Source organism: Vanacampus margaritifer, chromosome 6, assembly GCF_051991255.1.
Source record: "Vanacampus margaritifer isolate UIUO_Vmar chromosome 6, RoL_Vmar_1.0, whole genome shotgun sequence".
In the NCBI taxonomy this organism is placed as follows: domain Eukaryota; kingdom Metazoa; phylum Chordata; class Actinopteri; order Syngnathiformes; family Syngnathidae; genus Vanacampus; species Vanacampus margaritifer.
The window spans coordinates 17,175,319-17,196,159 of NC_135437.1; the positions used below are offsets into that span (position 1 = coordinate 17,175,319).

A 20,841-nucleotide genomic window follows, 5' to 3' on the forward strand; every position below is an offset into this window, starting at 1 on the left:
AGCTCGTATCGTTAAATCGCAATGAGGCGCAATTAATTGGCACGCTCTCTGGGGCAGAACCCGAGGAGCTGAAAATATATCAGACATGGAACACCAGGCGAGCGAGGAGAACCCGGAGACTTTCACTTCAGGTAAACAGGCGATGAGTTAAACTTTTTTCACACTGCACTCGCTCGGTGTGAAAGAGTCATGCAGCAACGCGAAATGAGCAGTTAGGAGGTGGAGAAGGCAAGCAGCAGAGAAAAACGAATGGCTTGGCGAGAACTTGGGTAGTTTAATCATGCCCCAAATTACCCCAAAATAATTTATTCACATTTTTTTTCTATCCCAAAAACTTGACTGTCACCTCTGAGGTTGCGTATGAAGTCATCGAGGCCCATCTTGCGCTGCGGTTTGATGTTGGGCGAGTACATGTCTGTGTTGAGGAGGACCACAGCGAAGGCCAGGATGAAGATGGTGTCGGGGTTGTGGAACTGCTGCACCACGTCAGGATTACACATGCAGTAGCGCTGGCTGAGTGGACATAAAAAGACACAACATAAATACATTATATATTATATTATATTTTCACCTTAAAACGTTATAATCGAAGAAAATCGAATTTTGCGACGCTGTGAAAGTACCCTGAATGCATCATTTTGCTTGTGTAGCATTAGCAACTAGCAGCGTATGTTATTTTGGTTATTTTGTTGTCCCTAAGCGTCCTTTAAAGCTGTTTGATGACACCCGAGTTGGAGTTATCTGTAAAATTAAATACACGACAATAAGAATTACATCCACTGTATATTTAAATATAAAACATATTTAGTTTTTAAAACATTGCTAGCCTAGCGCTAATGCTAAAAAAGAAGGGAGGATCCCGTTCAAATGCTAACTAAGTTAGCTTCAACTTCGGGAGTGTTTTTCCTTCAAATAATAAATATTTGATAATAACCATTTTTTGTTGTAAATAAATAAGATACATCAATAAATCGATACAATAATCTTGTATACTTCATGAAATTTGTTGATAAGGTCATACTATGGACTTGTCATTCAAAGCAGAGCAAATCTCAATAGCAAGAGTTTCAAATATAATTGTATTGAAGGGTTAATTTTAATTTAATAAGAGATCATCTTCCAATTTTTATGAAAAGTATTTTGATGTGTAAAATTAAAAGGATTTAAGAGACTGGCGTTGCTTTCCTCAATTAAAAATGTCTTCTTTATAAAAAAAAAAATCGGATTTATTGGATTGTTTCTCTTTTTTATGTCAATGGGGGATGTTATTTTTCTGGATTTTAAAAAGTGAAATATTACCTATATAATATTATCATTTGTAGGTGAATTATTGAAAAAAATGATTCCAAATGAATAGCATAGAGCTAAAGATTTTTAGTTAATAGTTTCCCAGTTTGGATCTTGTGCCAAAATATGTACATTAAAAAAGGACTTAAAACATATCAAGCATGAATGTCATTCTTTTTACTCTGCATCACATTTGTATCCCGCATCCAGTGACCCAACACTCACTTTTGCTGTGACATGAAACCAAGCCAAGCTCACCTTTCCATTTATTTGGTCGACTCAAAAGGGTTTGACTACTCTATAGAATGATGCTGAAAAAATGCTTTAATATTCCGCCTAGCTCTCTTGAATTGCACTTACAGTCTTCCACTGAATATTAGAAACACCTCTCAAAATCTTTTTTGTGGCTCCTGAAGCGAAGGCTAACTTAATGAAGCGCCCCCTGACTTCATGGCTTGTGGCTTTATTATTATTATTATTACGACACACATTTTCTCTTCATTCTTCTATTTAATATATGGTTATGATATGAGAAAGGACACAATATCAGCATCTGGGAGTTTGTGCTTTAGGGGGAAATAATTCAAGGCGACATAATATGGAAAATATATGTAGTTAGGTAAAATTGTAGATCAGCATTAAAATGTTGTGAACTCAAGTAGGCCGGTCTGAGCCCTGAAACTCCAGTGTTGAAAACGAGTCCCACTCCGGCCCTGACGGTGTCTGATGATAAGGAGCGGTCGCCATTAATGGCGCTGAAAGGACACGTTTGACAGTGCAAAGCGGTTTGCGCCATCGGTGGTGAAGTAACACTCGGCTCGTCACGTTGGCTCGCACAAGCACGATGAGATGCTGCACTTTGTCTGCTCCGTCGCTTCCCGCAGGCTTCAAAACGTCTCGCTCGCACCTCCCCGACTCCTTGACTGTCACTTGCGCTTACACACTGGTGCATTCTGGGAGTGGGGGGTGCTTTTATCACAGCAGCCATGTCGAGACGCCAGCGCAGAGGCTATACGAGGACTGGAAGTTGCACATTATTTAGCACATGATGGCACAATTTGTAAATGTCACAAATGACATTTAGAATGGCACTCACTAAGTTAAACCGCTAGCATTTGTTGACATTTGTTTAACATTGTTGATTTGCCCTTGTTTGTAGGCGGTTACTTTCTGGTTCATGAACAACTATATTGTTTTTGGTACACTATATTTCATTTTCTAACACCAAAACAAAACAAAAAAAGGCTTATATTCGCCAGCTAGCGTAGCTAGCTAACGTTCGCTAGTATTCATTAATAGTGTGACCACCAGGTTTTCACACCAAAGAAAAGAAGGCCTATATTCGCCAGCTAACGTGGCTAGCTAACATTACCTAGTATTCATTAATAGTGTGACCACCAGGTTTTCAAAAAAAAGGCTTACATTTGCCAGCTAACGTAGCTAGCTAATGTTAGCTAGTTTTCAATAATAGTGTGACCACCAGGTTTTACCACCAAAGAAAAGAAGGCTTATATTGGCCAGCTAACGTGGCTAGCTAACGTTAGCTAGTATTCATTAATAGTGTGACCACCAGGTTTTCCCCCAAAAAGTCTCATATTTGCCAGCTAACGTAGCTAGCTAACATTAGCTAGTATTCATTAATAGTGTGACCACCAGGTTTTCAAAAAAAAGGCTTACATTTGCCAGCTAACGTAGCTAGCTAACGTTAGCTAGTATTCATTAATAGTGTGACCACCAGGTTTTCCCCCAAAAAGTCTCATATTTGCCAGCTAACGTAGCTAGCTAACATTAGCTAGTATTCATTAATAGTGTGACCACCAGGTTTTCAACCAAAAAAAAGAGGCTTATATTTGCCAGCTAACGTGGCTAGCTAACATTAGCTAGTATTCATTAATAGTGTGACCACAAGGTTTTCAAAATTAAATGGGTTTTAATGGGTTTATCGTATTAAATGCTATGACAACTGTGTGATTGACATACATGTGGCAAAAAAAAAAAAAAAAAAAAAAAAAACAGGACACCAGGGTGGGACCTACATAATAATGGCACAAAACAATGAGATTGGCAAGATCCGCTGGGACACGGAACGCAAGGTTCAAAAACGGGACTGTGCCGGTCACCCTATGTTAATCAAACATATAAACCATCAAAATCCACAACCATAAAATATTATAATGGACTGCCTAACATGGCTAGCTAATGTTAGCTATTATAAGCTAATGTTATCGACATTTACAGACAAAAGTTATAACTGCGCGCAACTTTCCAATGACCCCATATTGTTATCATTGAGAAGTTGGGTTGAGTCCACACTGCACACATAATCAACTCCCAAAAATACAAAAACATTAGAGCAGTGGTGTCCAAACTCGGTCCTCGGGGGCCGGTAGTCCCGCAGGTTTTGGATATTTCTCTCCTCCAACACAGCTGAAGCTCATCAGCAAGCTCTACTAAGCCTGATAACAATCCTGTTGATTGAAACAGGTGCGTTGGAGCAGGGAAACCTCCAAAACCTGCAGGACTACCGGCCCCCGAGGACCGAGTTTGGACACCACTGCATTAGAGTGAAAAAAAATGTGTAAGTAAAAAAAAAAAAAAGTATAATAAAGTTATGATTTTTTTTTTGTCATAACTTTTGTAGGGGTTATCAAACTTTTTAGGACCAGGGGATAATTTTTTCTGACATAATTCCAGCGGTTCAAATTAGCTGTGAAAATCAAGCTTTTTTTTTTGCCTATTGCTTGTAGTCGGATTGATGATCATTCCAAGAATACACATTTAAAGGAAGTGCAAGGAAGTGCAAGATCTTCTCACAGTATAAATTATTGACAAATTTTTGTTTTTATTTGAGTTTTTGCAAGATCCAGCGAACTAATCGTTTTCCTGCTGCTTTCAGCCAGTGAGCAAACGAAGTGACATAGCAGCTTCCCCACTCGTTTACTTGATGTAATATGCAGCAAATGTTGAAGCGAGGCGAGCTCCACTACTGAATGCATGACTCCACACACAAACGCACACGCGCGCTTTGTGCATGTTTATGCACCGCTGCATGAATAAACAGCAACAACGCGCATGTGTACGTCACTTTTGGCTCCGCGTCTTATGTCAGCAGTCTGTTTCAACAGCGGCCTGGCATCTTCGTATCATGAAGGTCCGCACGCCAGCTGGCACAAAGAAGCCTTCGCCGCGATGACAGCGCAACGCACACACGCGCACAGATGACATAACAAGTGTTATGTAAGACGCACGGCACGTCCCGATAAGGCCCGCTCACTTGTGACCTATGCTTACAAAGTGTGGTCCGTGATTGCCGGTGACAGATGTGTAATGTGCACCACCCAAAGGGCCCGGGGTACCTCTGACTCGCCAACATGTGATGAAGTGTTCTGATTGGCCTTCAAATGAGTGAAGTGTGATGATTATTTGCTTTTCCCCTTCACCGCCTTTCTTCTATAAAGGTCATCGAATATACAGGGGGTCGTTAGCTTGTAAAGGATTTTGGTACGTTCCGCCTGAGATTCTGCTAGTTTTTTGTCTTTGATGCTTATTATATGAAGGACCAGAAGGGAGGACTGCAATAATGGTGAGTGCATTGCTTTGTTTAGTGCTGTTGAACTGTTAAGCAAGTTAGCATTTAGCATTAGCCTAAGCAATAACACCAGTCATCAGATTGACTAGCAATTACATTTAAAATTGTAGCGTCACGGCTTTTTAATTTTCGAAAATCTGCTCACTCCATTCTAAAGACGTTTGATGGTGTCATGCTGAAATGAATCCAAACATTTACACACTGTTCCCGCAAAGTTGGACATAGCAATTCAGATGATAATATGCTAATGTTCAGAAACGAGCACATTCAAAAGCGCTGTCAGGTAACGCTCGATCAAACAACATGAAATCACTATTGTTGTTATGATAAAAGGAAGTCCTTATCTTTTCGGAACAAAGGACACGCGCAGTGCATTACATTAACTGTGGCACATCTATAGCACTAAATCACAGCAGCAATTTTTCTCAAATTTGTCCTTGCGAGCGATGTGTGGACACATCCAGGACGCTTCAAGGGCAGCAGCGCTGCGGAGACAATTTGTTTGCTCACTTACTTCTCTTTATACTTTCAAACACAGTGACTGCAGGAGCGCCATAAAGACAGGATGAATACTAGAATTGAATGGGGAACTATTATGGAAACGTGACTTTTGAATTGCTTGCATACCTTACATGTCTCTGGAGTTCCTGCCCACTCATCAAGTGTGAAATCATAAAATAAAGAAATGCTTTTGTGAGCTGCCCAAGTCCCAAAATTGTTTGTTTGTGCTACTGAATTGTGATGCAACACTGGGTCTAATCCACTGTACATGATACTGAACCCCACACTGAGTTTAGCCAAAGCCAAATTAGCATTAGCTTCCGAAACAACCAGATCGGGCATTGAAAACAAACACCAAATCAGAATTTTCCCATTCAAGTTCGAACGTGTTATAGCATATTAGCATATCTACATGGGGAGTGCGCGGTTTATTTGAGCGGACTCCTGGAAGTAGTTATGGGAATATTCGTCTAGAAAAAAACTCAACTCTTGGCTAGCTAACTCTGTCCTAGCAACAATAATATTTAACGAGCTATCACCTCACTATTGGTCAGTTAACATAGAGCTAGCAACAAACGAAATTTGCAAACATGGACGCCGGACCTGAGAGACAAATTAGCATAGCACTAGCTAGTATTATGCTAGTAGCAATGTAGAGGAATTAAAAAATGGTTCTGCTGTTGGCCATGGTATGGTGGTGGAGACTATTGCTGCAGTCGAGGATGGGTCGTAAACCAGAAAGTACAGGAACGCCCCATTGAACTTGGAAATCCCACTTGCGAAGTCAGAAACAAAAAGTCATCCGACTTCACCGACGGACTACAATGTGACGTCACTCTACAATGGAAACTTTGGAAACACAGACCGTGAATGGTAAGACACAATTTACTTGAGTATAAAACTAGATAGCTTTATTCATTCATAAATATTCTATGTAACTCCACGTAACATAACCTATGTGGCAGTATGCCGTTATCTCCCTGCATGAAATTATACGGGAAACTACAGAAGTGTATGGAATGCATTGAAAGATAAAAACAACAAATAAAAACAACAAATGAAGCAAAATTGCAAGAAGACAAGTTTGCTGGAAGTCAAAATGAGTTTTAAGGACCAAAATAAAAACTATTTATCACTATCCGCCATTTTGTCAGATAAATCCGACCTTTATCGAATGTATGGATGACTAAAACTGCCAAAATTCAAAATAAAGTGAAAATAAAAACAGATATAAAAAATATAATTAAAAAATTAAATACAAATTTATTTATATATGTGTATATATTTTTTTTTTTGTTGTTGCTGTTTTTATTTCCATATATATATATTTTTTAATTTATTTTAGAATAATATTTTTTATATCCGTTTTTATTTTCACTTTTAGTCATTTATTTATTTATTTAGTCATTTATTTATTTTGAATTTTGGCAGTTTTGGTCCTCCATACGAATGCAGCATATGCTCCGCTATGCTAGAATGAGAAGTGAGAAAAAGTGCGATATAAGTGCTCGCTATTTACCATTTTGATCAATAGATTTTTCATTTTTGTATTCTTCAGCACATTTGAGTTCTGTTATTTGGTGGCTAATGTCAATACAAACAACAAATGTAGCTCTTTGGTGTGAGTCCGAGCTCTCATAAAAAAAAAAATTTAAAATCCACAATATATTGGATGAAACACAGCCTTAACACCGCCAAATCCTAAAAACAATGTGTTTGAAAAATGTCGCCAGGAGGCGGTTGTTGTGAAGTAGAGATGCATCTATTTTTGTACACTCACTGATTTGCATCATTTTTTTGGGTGCTGTAATTGGCGAGTTCATCCACGGTTGCAGGCAATCAGTATAATTTGTTAATGATACCAGAGCTTTGCTCTCATCACAACCTGTCACCATCAGCTCTCACAAGCACTTAAAGGTTATTAAAATGTCTCTCTGGATGTGGATGTCTGTTAGCCCCAAGGCTGATACATGACATCAAAGATCCTTTTTCCTCTTTTTTTTTTTTTTAAGATTTGGTGCAGAATATGTGAGCGCCGGTCGCCAACGGCATAACAACAAAGAAGCGTGCCCATTTGGTTGCGAGCGTGTGATGGATTTATGTTGTTATTCAAGAGAAATGCTGATTAGCTACCAGGTACCAAATGCGCACCTGCTGCATTTTCTTAAGCCCCCACGTGCACATTTGAGTTGTCGTGCTCCCAGCGTCTCACCTAAAGGCCTCGATGAGTCGCTCCACCTTCTGCGCCTCGCCTTGCACGCGCACGTGAGCCTGGAACTTTCTCAGGGCCTCGTCCAGCTCCATGCCCGAGAAATCCATCTCGTCCACCACGCAGCTGCCAGCAACCGCACACACACGCGGGGGAGGGAAAAAAAAGAGACGAAACAATTTAGCACATATAGGAGAGGTGACGTGAGCACAATGCACACACACACGCGCGCACACACGCTGATGGCCAAACCTTCCTCTTACAGTCATACTTCCATTACTGAGGCGCTGACCTGGAAGAAACGCACATAACCACACACACAAACGCACACACACCAGTGGAAAGAGGAAAGTGATGACAGTGGGAGATAAGAGGCATGGGAGTCACATAATGACATTCAAAGGAGTACATGAAAGCCTGAGAATGTGCCAATGGCAGCAGCACATACATGAATGTGTGTGTGCGTGTGAGTGTGACCTATTTCGACAATCTCTGCAACAACCTCAGCAAAAAAGCCTGTCTCTCCATCCTGGATGCTTTTCACTAAACATGAGCCTTTTCAGTGAAAGCGTGTTGCACACTTTTACTTTTACTACGCTGAAGACCAGAAAAGTAGAGGTAGGGTAGTTGTATCACTTTTTATACTGTATATATTTCTTGGAATCAATAGAGCATATATAAACAAAATGTATACCAGATGAAAGACCAAAGGTATATTTTTTGTATTCATGTCATTTTCATACCTTTTGTCTGTGCAGAGTTATAAGCCATCAAATAGAGAAAGTGAACATGTAACATGTTGCCCCACCAATGGGTAAGTTGTCACACTATATGGGGTAAGATGTCACACTGGATTTTGCAACTAATAAAACAAGGACAAATTTATCCTTGTTCTCCTGTTTTGTGTGTGTGCTTGTTCTTACAGCCAGAGAAATTGTTTATCATTGATCTTGAAAATAGTCATTGAGCAAACTTTAGCATAAAATATTATGAAATAGATTAAAGTCCTTAGGAACTGCTGGGCCTGGCATGTAGGTCTCAGCCTCAAATGCCTGTTTTGCTTTCTTTAAACTGGAAATTTGAGATTAAATTGAATTTTAAAAAAAATAAAGCATTTCGGTTAATGGCTGGATGGTTCATCATGAAATTTAAACCAGTTCTGACGTGTGCATACCGTAGTTCCAACAACTGGAAAATCCATTTGTAAACAATGAAACAAAACCTGGCAAACTAATTTCCTCACTCGACTGACTCATCCTCTGAAGGGTAATTCTGGAGTTGCCAGAGGTGCATTTTTCATTGGCCCATTCTATGCATATGTGACAACAAATCGCAAAATGATTGAGACAAGTTGCCCAAACTACCATGTTGGCTAATTCTTGCTCTTGTTTAAAAGTTAGCTTAAAACAGAGTAGCGACTGGCACTCATCTCAGCTCACAATGTGCTATTCTTTTCTCAGACAGTACACAACCCCTGACCATTTCTACGAAGAAAACTATTTTTCCACTTTTTTGTGGCGCCCTCTTGTGGTGAAGAAAATTGCAACGTGACAACTTACCCGTGATACAACTCGCCCCGGTCTCCCTACAAAAGCGTATTTCTTCCAAAGACATGTACATTCTCAAGAATAAATCTGTACTATTACGAAAACAAAAGTTATTTAATTAAGAAAAAGTCCCATTTTTATAAGATAAATATTTTTTAAATTACAAGAATAAAACTACAATGTTGAAGGAAAGAGCAACTGTAATGTTGTGAGAATAAAGTTGTATTAAAAAAAAAATTATGAGACAAATAATTGGACATTTTTGACAATAAAGTTGGAATATTACAAGGGAGACATTTTTAATTTTACAAGAATAGAGTTGCAATATTACATGAAAAGGGTTGTAATTTTATAATACATAATATGTAAAATAAAATTATTGTATTTTTCCAAGAAAACGATAGAAAGTTACATGAAAAAAATAATGTAAATGTATGAGATTACAGTTGCAATATTATGAGATACAAGTTTAATGACATAAGATTGAAGGAGAAAATGTTTGGAAATCTAGACCAACTTATATTTTTTTGTGCAATATGAAAATCAAGTAGAATAAAATGGTATTATTTAGTGAAGCAATTCATTTCAAGAGAATAAAATGGTAATATTAAAATAATTAGAATACTTGTACCTTGTAGAAAAAGTGACCAACCATTTAAGGTATCGGGTGCACGTGGAGAGACTGCTGATACCAGCCACCGATACTTAAAACAAAGCAAAACTGACACTGACTAAGTCCCCGAGGCTCAACTTTTTCGAGAGTGAAATTAGGACGTGTAGTGATATTGACTATATAATTAATCATTCTAGAATTGTATACTTTGCGGATTAAATTATCGGTACCGGTGGCCTTTACACACACGGAAGATAATATTTCATTATCTCCTCCTTGCAGCTATTGCATAACATCTTCCACTGTGAAGCCTGTGATAGGATCTCTTTCCATTTCTTTTTGAGGAGTTTTGCAGTAATGCAGCAGCAGACAAATCAAAGCTCATTCTTAACCTTGGAAAACATTTGACAAAAAGCTCTTCAGATCCAAAGAAGCTTTTTTTCTCCATCTTTTTAATCCAATTTGATGTGGCTCTCAGCAACACGACAACTTTAAATTTTCAAAGTTGCTTCTTAATGTGCTTTTATGTACTTTTTGTTTTGGTCACTATTCAGCAACTGCGAAACATGACAAGGAGTCCTGGAGGTGCTCGAAACAGAGGACGACTGATTTCAATGTGAAGATAAAAGTAGCGGAGCTGCCGCTAATGCAACTCTGGGGTGTAAAGTAGCTCACTATATTGCTATATCTCACTGAAAATGCATTTGCGCCTGTGCTCATTACTTGCAGGTAGCCAGAATATCAGCATAGCTGTCGATGCACAAGTCAATAAAAGCGGGGAGTGCTAAACCTGCAAAAGGTCTTGTATAATTCATGGCTGTGGCCCGCCATCACAACATCAACGTGAATGATGTCGCTGATAAAATGTTGAAAGGAAAGGTCGCTGTTGAATGATGGGAAATGTAGGCACTGTTTCCACAAGCTCTGCAAAAACCTCAGCAAGTAAAAAAAAAAAAAAAAACTCAGCCTCCATTCTAGATGTAATAAGGATGAATGGATTTTTAATAAAAGCGCGGATTTTAGGGCTGCTTTGAATAATGACAAAAAGACAACAATTATGAAAGTTAAGAGAGTCTTTTCAAAGATACCAGACAAAACATTATACATTTCCAAAAACAAAGATCTAAAATTATGATTAAAAAGTGTCAAAGTTATGAGAATAAAGTTTATTTTTAAGTTTTTAAAAGAAAGACAGTTACAAGAAAAATAGTGGTCCACTTACGATAATACAGAATAATTGTATGACAATAAAGTTTTTTATTATTACAACAATACGAAATTGTTACGAGAATAATGTTGTAATATTACAAGAAAATATTTTATATGTTTACACTTTATATTAAAATTAAGTTGCTTGCTTTTCAAGAAAAATATGATTTTTTTTATATTTACTATAATATTGTTGCTGTAATATTGGTAAATGGAATATTACAATGAAATTTTGTACTTTTATGAGACTTCTAGAATCGGAAGGAAATGAGAGACATTGTCACTTTACAAGAACATTTTTGTAATAATATCAGACTAAAGTTGTATTTTTTGAGATGCAACATTATGGGATGAATAATTGTAAAATTACAAGAATACATTTGTAATATGAGAATGATCTTGTATTTTTAAAAAAAATATTGCACGTCCGCCTTTCCTTCTTGCTAGATTGTAGTGTCATAAAATTAAAATTGAACTTTAACAAAAAAAAAGTGTATTGTCAGGAGAGCACTGTCGAATTGTCTTGAGACAAAAGTTTTTTTTTTTAATGTAAACTAACTATACGAGAACAAAGTAGTATTTTTTTTAAGGATTATGTTTTCAATATGAGAAAAATCTTCTAAAGGTACAAGAATACAGTCGTCATAAAGTTACGAAAAAGAATCATGTTTTTATTGGTAGGAAATAAGACTATAAAGTTGTGCAGATAAAACACTGCAAGAAATTGGAATTACTGAAAAAAGGGATGTGAAGAGCCTTTCTAACAGAATTCATTACTAGTCATTCTTTATCTGCCTTTGAACCGGCTTATTTTTTCTTCACTATATTTATTTTTTTTCTTCTGACCTTTTATTCAATCCCCATTGCAACATTTGAAAGATGGCAAAGGTTCAATTGCTTGAAAAAGAAACCTAATGGCTTACAAAGACTCTAGAAAGCAGTCGTAAATTATTTATATTGAATCTAAAGTTGTCTCCGTTGGTTGAACCAAACAAACGCTAGCCACTTGAAGGTTCTATTTAAAGCTACATGTCCAAATATTGGATATTGATGAATGCGGTGGGAGAAACTATACATATACATACTCTATACATTAAATTGTATCTGTGAAATATTGAAAGGAGCCTGTCCTAGTGATGTCAGGAGCCATAATATGTTCCCTTATAGGATATAACGAGAGTGTAACGTATCACCATTGTTGACAAACAACAACTATGTTGTAAAAATACACTTAACAAAACAAATTGTTGTGTACGCTGTCGAAAAGGATGCCGACTCACTCAAGAACGTCTCGGTTGAACTGCAGCTTGCTGTTGCCCAGGAACTCGCCAATCATCTGCCTGCTCAGGCCTTTCCTCTGCAGCAGAAAGTGAGCTACGCCGATGGCCGTGTCGGGCACGAAGCCGCGCGTGATCAGGAAGTGGATGCCTTTCTCCGGGTTCCTGTCACCACAAGGGACCAATGGTAAAAAGACGAGATCATGATGACGTCATAAAAACGAACATTTTGACGGTTTCAATTCATTTCAATGTACATCTTTCACGTTGCGCCGCAGGGAGACTGACGAATCACGATGATTGGTCGCTGCCGCTGGATCGCTCGGGAGTTTAAGAAAACAAGTCCGAACGAGACCAGTCCACCCCCCGGCTAAAATGAGCCGTGTGTACCGCTCCACTGGGAGTTGCGACGCAGTTTAAGGTATAGTAAAAGCTTATAGTTGAAAAAAAAAAAGGCTGATGGATGTGACAGAGGCATGACGTTTTGGGCAGTACAAGCCTGATAATAGAAATCAGTAAAGGATCCACCACCCGTCTTTATTTATTAGGGGCTTTATTAGCTACTCAAAACAGTGAGTAATAACCATATAAGGCTCAAAATGACGGCTCCGAGCGATCTCGTTGTTTTTAAATCTGGTAGTGCTAGTTCTTAAATGGCAAGTTTATTTATAAAAAGAACAAATTTGTGTGTTGTCAGATTCTGTAACCTGGCTTGGGGTGGGTTTTTGATTTGAGGAGTTGATACTGTAGCCCCAGCTTCTCTTTTGGGTTTGAGTTGTTATGACCCAGATATTGTAGCTTTAGATTTTTGTTAACCTTTCCTTCTAACCTCCAGTTTGTTCGTTTAGCTCAAAAAGCACCACAGCTATTATCAGTTCATCTCATGCCATCCATACATCGAACCTCAGCTTGTGGAAGTTTGGATTCAATTTTGTTCATTTAAAAAAAATAATAATAATATAATACCTGGCCTAATTGGTTAATTGATGAGCTTATACTTATTCTTTTGAATTTATTCATCAAGTACACTTCAACAATAAAAATGTGGATTTCAAATCTTCTCTTCTTGTTTTATTAATAGATAAGTCGTGCACTAACAATCTTGTAATGTCCTAGAATTCAAATTCATTATTTGGGGACCTTTAGCAGATATGAGGTTAAAATAGATTAATTAGATGAATTAATTAAAAATCCTGTAAATAATTATCTTAATAAGTAACATTGTAAGAGAGAGAGAGAGAGAGAGAGAAGAAATTGCTTATGAAAATAAAGAAAATCTGAGTGCATTCATGCTCAAAGCTGTTAGCCGAGGACGCGTCCGGGTCAGAGCGGCTGTCAGCGATGCGTGATGCTTAATCAACTTTAATTCGCAATAACTAATAGTAATGATAAGAAGTAAAGGCCAGTCGTGCTCTCCCTCTATTTATGGCTCCTTTCACATTGTTCATGCCCTCCGCTTCTCTCTTTTATATCTCCTCCATCGCCTCGATGCCTTTGCCTTTATTTTCTTGTCTGTAGTGAGCCCCTCCCACAAAAGAAACTCCCAGGGCTGAAAGTGTACTTTGAAGAGCGACTAGCGCATGTACGTGTGTGCGCGTGCGCGTTGCGGTTCCACACACTCACACGTTGAAGAGGTTTAATCCAATGCGATAGAGCCGTTTACGATGTGTGTCAGTGGAGAGGGTGGGCGAGCGACAGGATGCCGGATCCTGGCATCGATCCCTGGGCAGGGAGACCACCAGGGCCTGCAGGGCATCGGGGCCGGTGCCCCCCGCCAGCTGCTGTGGGTGGGTGTAGTGGTACTGCTGGTACTGTGTGTAAAACTGGGCCGGCTGCTGGTCGGACTGCGCCGAGGTGACGATGGCGGTGGAGGTAGACGTGGAGGTGGACCCGCTTTTGTCCGTGATGCCGTCCCCGATTAGGGCGCACCCCGCCAGGGGCACGGCCGAGCCCCTGCGCGATCCCGGGTCCAAATTCTCCAGCTCCTCGCTGGGAGGAGGCGCGGGAAACTCGGGCTCCTCGGCGGACTCCCCTCCGACGAGGCCCATCCCACTCAGTGAGGTCTTCCTGCTGCCCGCCTCGCCGCCGGCGTTGCCCAGGGAGGTGGTGGTGGTGGTGGTGGTAGCGGAGGAGATGGTATAGGAACTATTGCTGTCGATGTGGACGGTGACGTCCCGGAAGGCCATGAGCAGGGAGCTGGCGCTGCGGGGGAGGCAGGCGCTCTCGGCGGCGGCACGGAGGGCCCCGGGGTCCATCAGGAGGCCCTGACCTTCCGAACTCTCCGATACGCTCCAACCACGGAGGGCCTCGTCTATCGACTGGGCCAGCGAGTGAAGCTAAAAGTACAAAAGAAAATTGTTTGAAGACTCTGAACAAATGTGAATTTGAGTGCCACGACAACAAGAGCTATAAAAATGGATGGATTTTTTTTTTGTCACCTTGATACATTGTGGTACACATACCTGCACATTTGAAAAAGGAACAGTCACTAGAGTGTCTAATAATGATGAAGTACATCGGTGCAGAATAAAGGACAAAAATTGGCGCCTACTCCCAGCAGGTTAGTTAATTATCTGCCCTTTGTAAGACCAGTGGGTCTAAATGAATAGCGACAGTGTCTCAGTAATTAGATCATGTGGAAACAAGCTTCTTTTTTTAATTATTTAAAAATGATATGAGGGGAAGGCGAAGGGATTTAATTAGATTTTATTGTCAATGTTCTACTGTTTCCAGATCAAATAGAGGATCAAAATGCTGTTTCTTTCTCTCTTTCTCTTTCTGTCAATCTCTAAAGTAGTGCTAAATAAAACAATTTGATAAATATATACACATTCAAAATTATAGCATTAATTCTAGAGATTAATTTAAATTAACTCAATCACTACCATTGACGGCTATTGACGTCAAAAATAAATTTGAACTATTTCTATTAGTTAAAAAAAAATTCTTCACTTTTGTTAACAAGAGTATGAAAACAGATTTTTTTCATTGTATATTTAGAACAGATATCAAATTTATGATTAATCGTGAGTTAATTATTGAAGTCATGTGATTAATTACAATTAAGAATTTGGAGCGTCGGGCTATTCAAATCGTAATTAATTGCATGACTATGAGTTAACTCACGATAAATCACAAATTGTATATCTGTTCTAAAAGTACAATAAAAAAATTCTAGGTTTTCATACTCGTTAACAAAAGTGGGAAAAAAATGTTAAACTAAGAGAAATAGTTCAAATGAATTTTTGACGTCTATAAACGTCAATGGCAGTGAATGAGTTAATTAAAGTTAACTCAGTAAAAATAAAACTCAGTGGAGGAGTCACTGGCAGAAAGATGAATAAACATGGAGTTAGTATAGGTAGTTTTATTTTCTAATTTACTTGCTTGATGCTTGTTGGACAACTCTAAAGCACTTTGCAGATCAGTTGTATTTTGCAGGAAAAGTAGGAAGCAGGATTGAATTTTTTTCTTTTAAGATGCAACAACATATATATGTGTAGTTTACAAAAAAATATAGGCTGTTTTTGATGTAGGATGAATATAACTCCATTCATCTTACTTGTTCGGAGAAACAGTCCTCCAACTGTGAGAGCGAGGGCCCGGGGCTTTGGGAGGGCGCCGGTCCCGAGGTCGGAGGGGCGGCCGCTGCCGGGGCGGACGCGGGAGACGGGGGAAGGGAAGTGGAGCGACACGGCGGAGGCGGCGGCGTCTTGGAACGAAGTGGGATCTGCCCCCCTCCCGGATGGAGAGAGTAACTGTGTCTCTGGGTGCTATTGCGGTTCCGTCCCGACGGGCTGTGTTGGCGCAGGGAGATCCGGCGGGGTAGCTTGCTCTCCGAGAGCGAGTTGCGGATCTTTTGGAAATTTTTGCTGAGCTGGTACTGACGGAAGGCGGTCTGGATGCGGCGGGCGGCTCGTCTGGCGATGAGGTGGCCTCCGTACTTCTGCTCCAGGTCTTCTATCTGGAGAGAGGAAGGCGGAGTCAAAAAAAAGGGATTCCCATTTTCAGTGAGTTTTTCGCCTCACGAATCTTTGAAATGACTAACAGTTTTTATGTTGTTCACCTCGAGGTAAAACAAACTCACTCAGCTGCATGCTGAGGGCAAAAATTCAGGTAGAAAACCAAAACACATCCTACGTGATTTCAAAATGGCTGCTCCCAAAGAAGTTGTCAGCAATGTAACAGGATCTTCAGATTTTAAGAACATGGATAAACATCAGTGAGCATTCTAAGAGACAACAACAAAATCGGACTGGACAGAGAGGCCTACAATCCGTATAGTGGCTACTGCATCAGGCATGCTAGCATGCTAATCCGTTTTGCGTTTACCATATGTAAACCACTGACAACTTGGAAAATATGATAGCTATTAATCTCAAGGCCTCTTCAAGCATAAACATGACCAAAAATAATGCATACACAGCGAGCTAGCTGCTGAACAAATGGTGTGGAAGTGACTTTTTGCTTAGCAGATAGCTTAGCAAACTGAATGGCTGCTGCGAATTAACATGATTGATTTTTTTTTTTAATGATCCTCAAACTTTGACACAAAAAAAAAAACATTGGAATTTAATGTCAGCTATCTGTCTGTGATACCTGCTTCGGATTGAGGTTCATTTTGACAAATTTCCCAGTACGAGCCCTGGAATTTGCTGGAAATGGCTGCTTCAACCCAAAATTGCTGACTTCCTTTTAAAATTCGTGCATGTGCCCTTTTGGTGAATCTTGTGATGGCAGACATGTCCACCCAATTTCATGTTCATCGATCAATTTGGTGTCAGCAACTAAGATGTTTTATAATAACTTTCCAGGGAACGGGTGAGTGAGTTTTTGGGGAGTCATGTGCAAGATGTCTAAAAAAAAAAAAAAAAAACGTTTTCACCAAGATACACAGGTTTGGTAGATATACATATACAGTATATCACTGGAACATAACTGACCATTTTTTATCTTTGTAAAAGCAGGACACTTGCATTGGTTCTGATTTCCAGGCGGGTCTAGTGAATTGTCCCAAAAAAGTTGCACTGCCAAACTTTCTAGCAAAGAAGACAAATCAGAGCAATAGAGAAAAGGAGGACAGCCGACGCACATCATGAGAATACCCTGCAAAATGTACACACATACACACACACACATAGAAGCCGAAGCCGTTATTAGCTGTTACCATAGCAACCTAGCATCTTTCATGCTCCTGTCGCTGTGGATGTTGAGACACTGGTGTTCGTTTTTTTTTAACTCTCTTTCATGTGTCAACAGAGACAGAAATAGATCTGAATGGGCTTCTTCTTTTGCAGCACGCAATGTCATTCTCGCACCCTCACCACCCTACACCCACTTCCACGCATGTCCCCCCCTCACGCTCAAAGATAAACATCGCTCCATCTCTCTCTCTCTCCTGCCAAGGGCGAAACACATACCCCAATATGTGGGGCCGACAGGGACATAATTCAGTTTTAAAGTGGAACCCCACTATTCACAAAGGCCGCAAATAGCAAATATCCACATATCATTTACTCTCATTGTAAATGCATAGCATTTTTTTTTTAACCCGTTAAAATTATTGGGAGGAAAAACAGGATAAGCGTTTTTGAAAATTGGGGGTAAAAGAACCAAAAACTAATTTTAAATACATTTAAAAATCTTGTGCCGAACTGTGAGCATTTCTTACACATTTCTGACATGCTCTCACACACTGCTGCAAGGCTCCCCTAAACACTCTCACAAGACATACTAAAACACATGGGTATAAAATAGTAGTAAAATGCTAAAAGTTTCCACACATAAAAACTGAAAAGGTCAAAGATTACTGAAATGCACATTTCTGTACTGTATACTAAATTATAGGAATGCATTTCAGTATGATATATGAGAGCACCACAGTATATTGTATGACACAGTTTCAGGAAATGTGTAGGAACGTTTCAGTGTAGTATATGAAAGTACAAAAGCATTTCTGGATGATGTGTGACAGCATCTCAGTATGTCATAGAGCATTTTAGCATAATGTGGGAGAGCAATTCAGTATTGTAGTAGAGCATTTCATTATGTTGTGTGAACACTTCAGTATATTATATAAGAGTGTTTCATTATGATGTGTGAGAAAATGTCAGTATACTGACATATACAGGAGTGAGAGTGTGCCGGCATATTATATGAAAATATTTCGATATGTGTGCAAGCTGTTCAGTATATTAAATGAGAGCTTTTTAGTATTTTGTGTGAGAGCATTTCAGTATGACGTATGAGACAATTTAAGTATAACACATAATATTTAAGTAACTCATGAGAGTATAATTTGTGAGAATTCTTCAGGTGTGTTTATGTGAGAGCATTTGAGTTGCATGTGAGAGGTAACCTTGAATTCCAATGTGTCCCTGACGGCCTGGGGAAGGACGTACCTGTTTGTTTTTGTTCTCCAGGGAGATCTCGTACTCGCTGGGCCCCTCCCGCTTGGCTGCGGTGGCCTCCGCGTCGCGTCCCCCCGAGGACGAGCCGTCCTCCAGGCTCAGCAACCGGCCGCTGTCGTGGGAATAAGAGTGGATAGCGATCAGCGGTCGCCTCCGTCCATGACCTTGAAAACACATCTGTGAAGTGTGTGTGTGTGTGTGTGTGTGTGTGTGTGTGTGTGTGTGTGTGCGTGCGTGCGTGCGTGCGTGCGTGCGTGCGTGCGTGCGTGGTCTTGTTTTTGTTACATAGTGGGGCCAAGATTCTGGGATTTCACAGAGTTGTGAGGCCCACCCGTCCATTTGGGGCCATTTTGCTGGGCCCCACAAGTTTAGACCTCTTTTTGAGAGTCAAGACGTGGTTTTAGAGTTTAGGTTTGAATTTGGTTATGGTTGAGGTTAAGGTAAGGAATAGGAGTAGGCAATCATTTTTGATGGTTGGGGTTAGGGGAAGGGGCTAGGAAATGCGTTATGTCAATGAAATGGCCCTACAAAGATAGTAAGACAAACCTGTGTGTGTGTGTGTGTGTGTGGTCTTGTTTTTTTTTTTGCATAGTGGGGCCAACATTCTGGGATTTCTGGGAGAGATGTGGGGCTCACCCCTCCATGTGGGGCCCCACAAGTTTAGACCCCTTTTTGAGGGTCAAGACTTGGTTTTAGAGTTTGGGTTTGAATTGGGTTATGGTTGAGGTTAGGGTAAGGAATAGGGGTAGGCAGTCATTTTTTATGGCTAGGAAATGCATTATGTCAATGAGAAGGCCCCACAAAGATAGTAAAACAAACCTGTGTGTGTGAGGAGCAGCAGGTGGGAAACGATTGCCGGAGGCCATAGCAGAGCACAATTTCATCACAGTTTGCAGCAAATCTTTTCTCAAGCCTTTATCAGGATATTGCAATCATATAATTTCATTTCATTATGTACAGTCTTATTATGTATTATTATCTATTCTATTTATATTTTGGCTGGACAGAAATGCAGCAAGTAGCTCCCGAGGACACCTCATAAAAAGATAACCAGTAAAATAGTTTTTTTTCCTCGTCGTCGCTAGGCAAAATTTGTCATGTTCACCTCATGAGCCACTGAACGAATAGTCGAATCTCATACCTAACTACACTTCAAAAACAGCACTCTGCTCTGTATTGCATATATTAAAAAAACACATCGGAACCAATGGCCCTAATGCAGAGTTGCAGCTCGCGCCGTGGTGTGTAAACGCTCTGTGTTCAACTTCTTAGCATGAATTATAGCAAGAGAATGAGAATGTCTGCATGTGCTTGTGAGACACAGTGAGACGATCTCCTCAAAGTCAAACATGACTTGCATAAAAAGTAGCAAGATAACTTAATCAGCCTCTGCAGATGTTTTGCAAACAATCATGTTATAGAGTATGGAAAATTTAAAGTCTGCTTGAATGCAGCTTTAACCAGGTTTATTGTGGATGCCTTAAGTAATAATAATTGCTTAATAATTCCCTGTCCTCTATTTTTTTTTTATCCCAGCTTGCATCCACCTGACTAACTATCAGAGTTCCACTTTTCTATCGAAATGGATCAACTTGCTTCTAAAATTCACGCCTCCCGGGTTCAAGTGTTCTTTTCATTCATTTATCTTTCAACTACACTTATTACTTTGTAATGTTCCCATAATTTATCTTTCAATTTACTTCATAAGCATTCAGCTATTAGCATTCAGCTTTCAGCATTCCCACACAATTTCTGCAGAAATTGCACTAAGTCTAGTTCTTAACTATTTCACTGCCATTGACGGCTATATACGTCAAAAATTAATCAGTTAAAAAAAAAATCCCACTTTTGTTAACAAGAGTATGAAAACCTAGAAGAAAATTATTGTACATTTAGAACAGATGTAAAATTTGTGATTAATCATTAGTTAACTATCGAAGTCATGCGATTAATTACAATTACACATTTTAATCGCCTGACGCCCCTAATTTTTAATAATCTTTTCTTTAAAAAAAAATTTTTGTTAACAAAAGTGGAAAAAATGTTAAACTAATAGAAATAGTTACAATTAATTTTTGACTTTTATAGCCGTCAATAGTAGTGAATGAGTTAAATGTCATTGTTAGAAATGCACTTCAAATTAAGTGGAAATAAGTGTAATTTTTATGTTAAGCAGGGTTGTCAGTAATTGATGAATGC

At 39.4% G+C, this 20,841-nt stretch overlaps 1 protein-coding gene across 2 annotated transcripts in view; it reads right to left on the minus strand.

Annotated features, from left to right (window-relative positions):
- The window catches only part of iqsec3b (IQ motif and Sec7 domain ArfGEF 3b), a 49,388-nt gene that overhangs the window by 12,983 nt on the left and 15,564 nt on the right, over positions 1-20,841 (minus strand). For both annotated transcript variants that reach the window (XM_077568617.1, XM_077568618.1), the window contains exons 3-8: positions 18,634-18,754; positions 15,795-16,196; positions 13,856-14,568; positions 12,236-12,397; positions 7,590-7,712; positions 347-513 (exon numbers count right to left, since the gene is read on the minus strand). In XM_077568617.1, the coding sequence (XP_077424743.1) occupies positions 347-513; positions 7,590-7,712; positions 12,236-12,397; positions 13,856-14,568; positions 15,795-16,196; positions 18,634-18,754 (1,688 nt within the window). The remainder of the gene's footprint in view (positions 1-346; positions 514-7,589; positions 7,713-12,235; positions 12,398-13,855; positions 14,569-15,794; positions 16,197-18,633; positions 18,755-20,841) is intronic.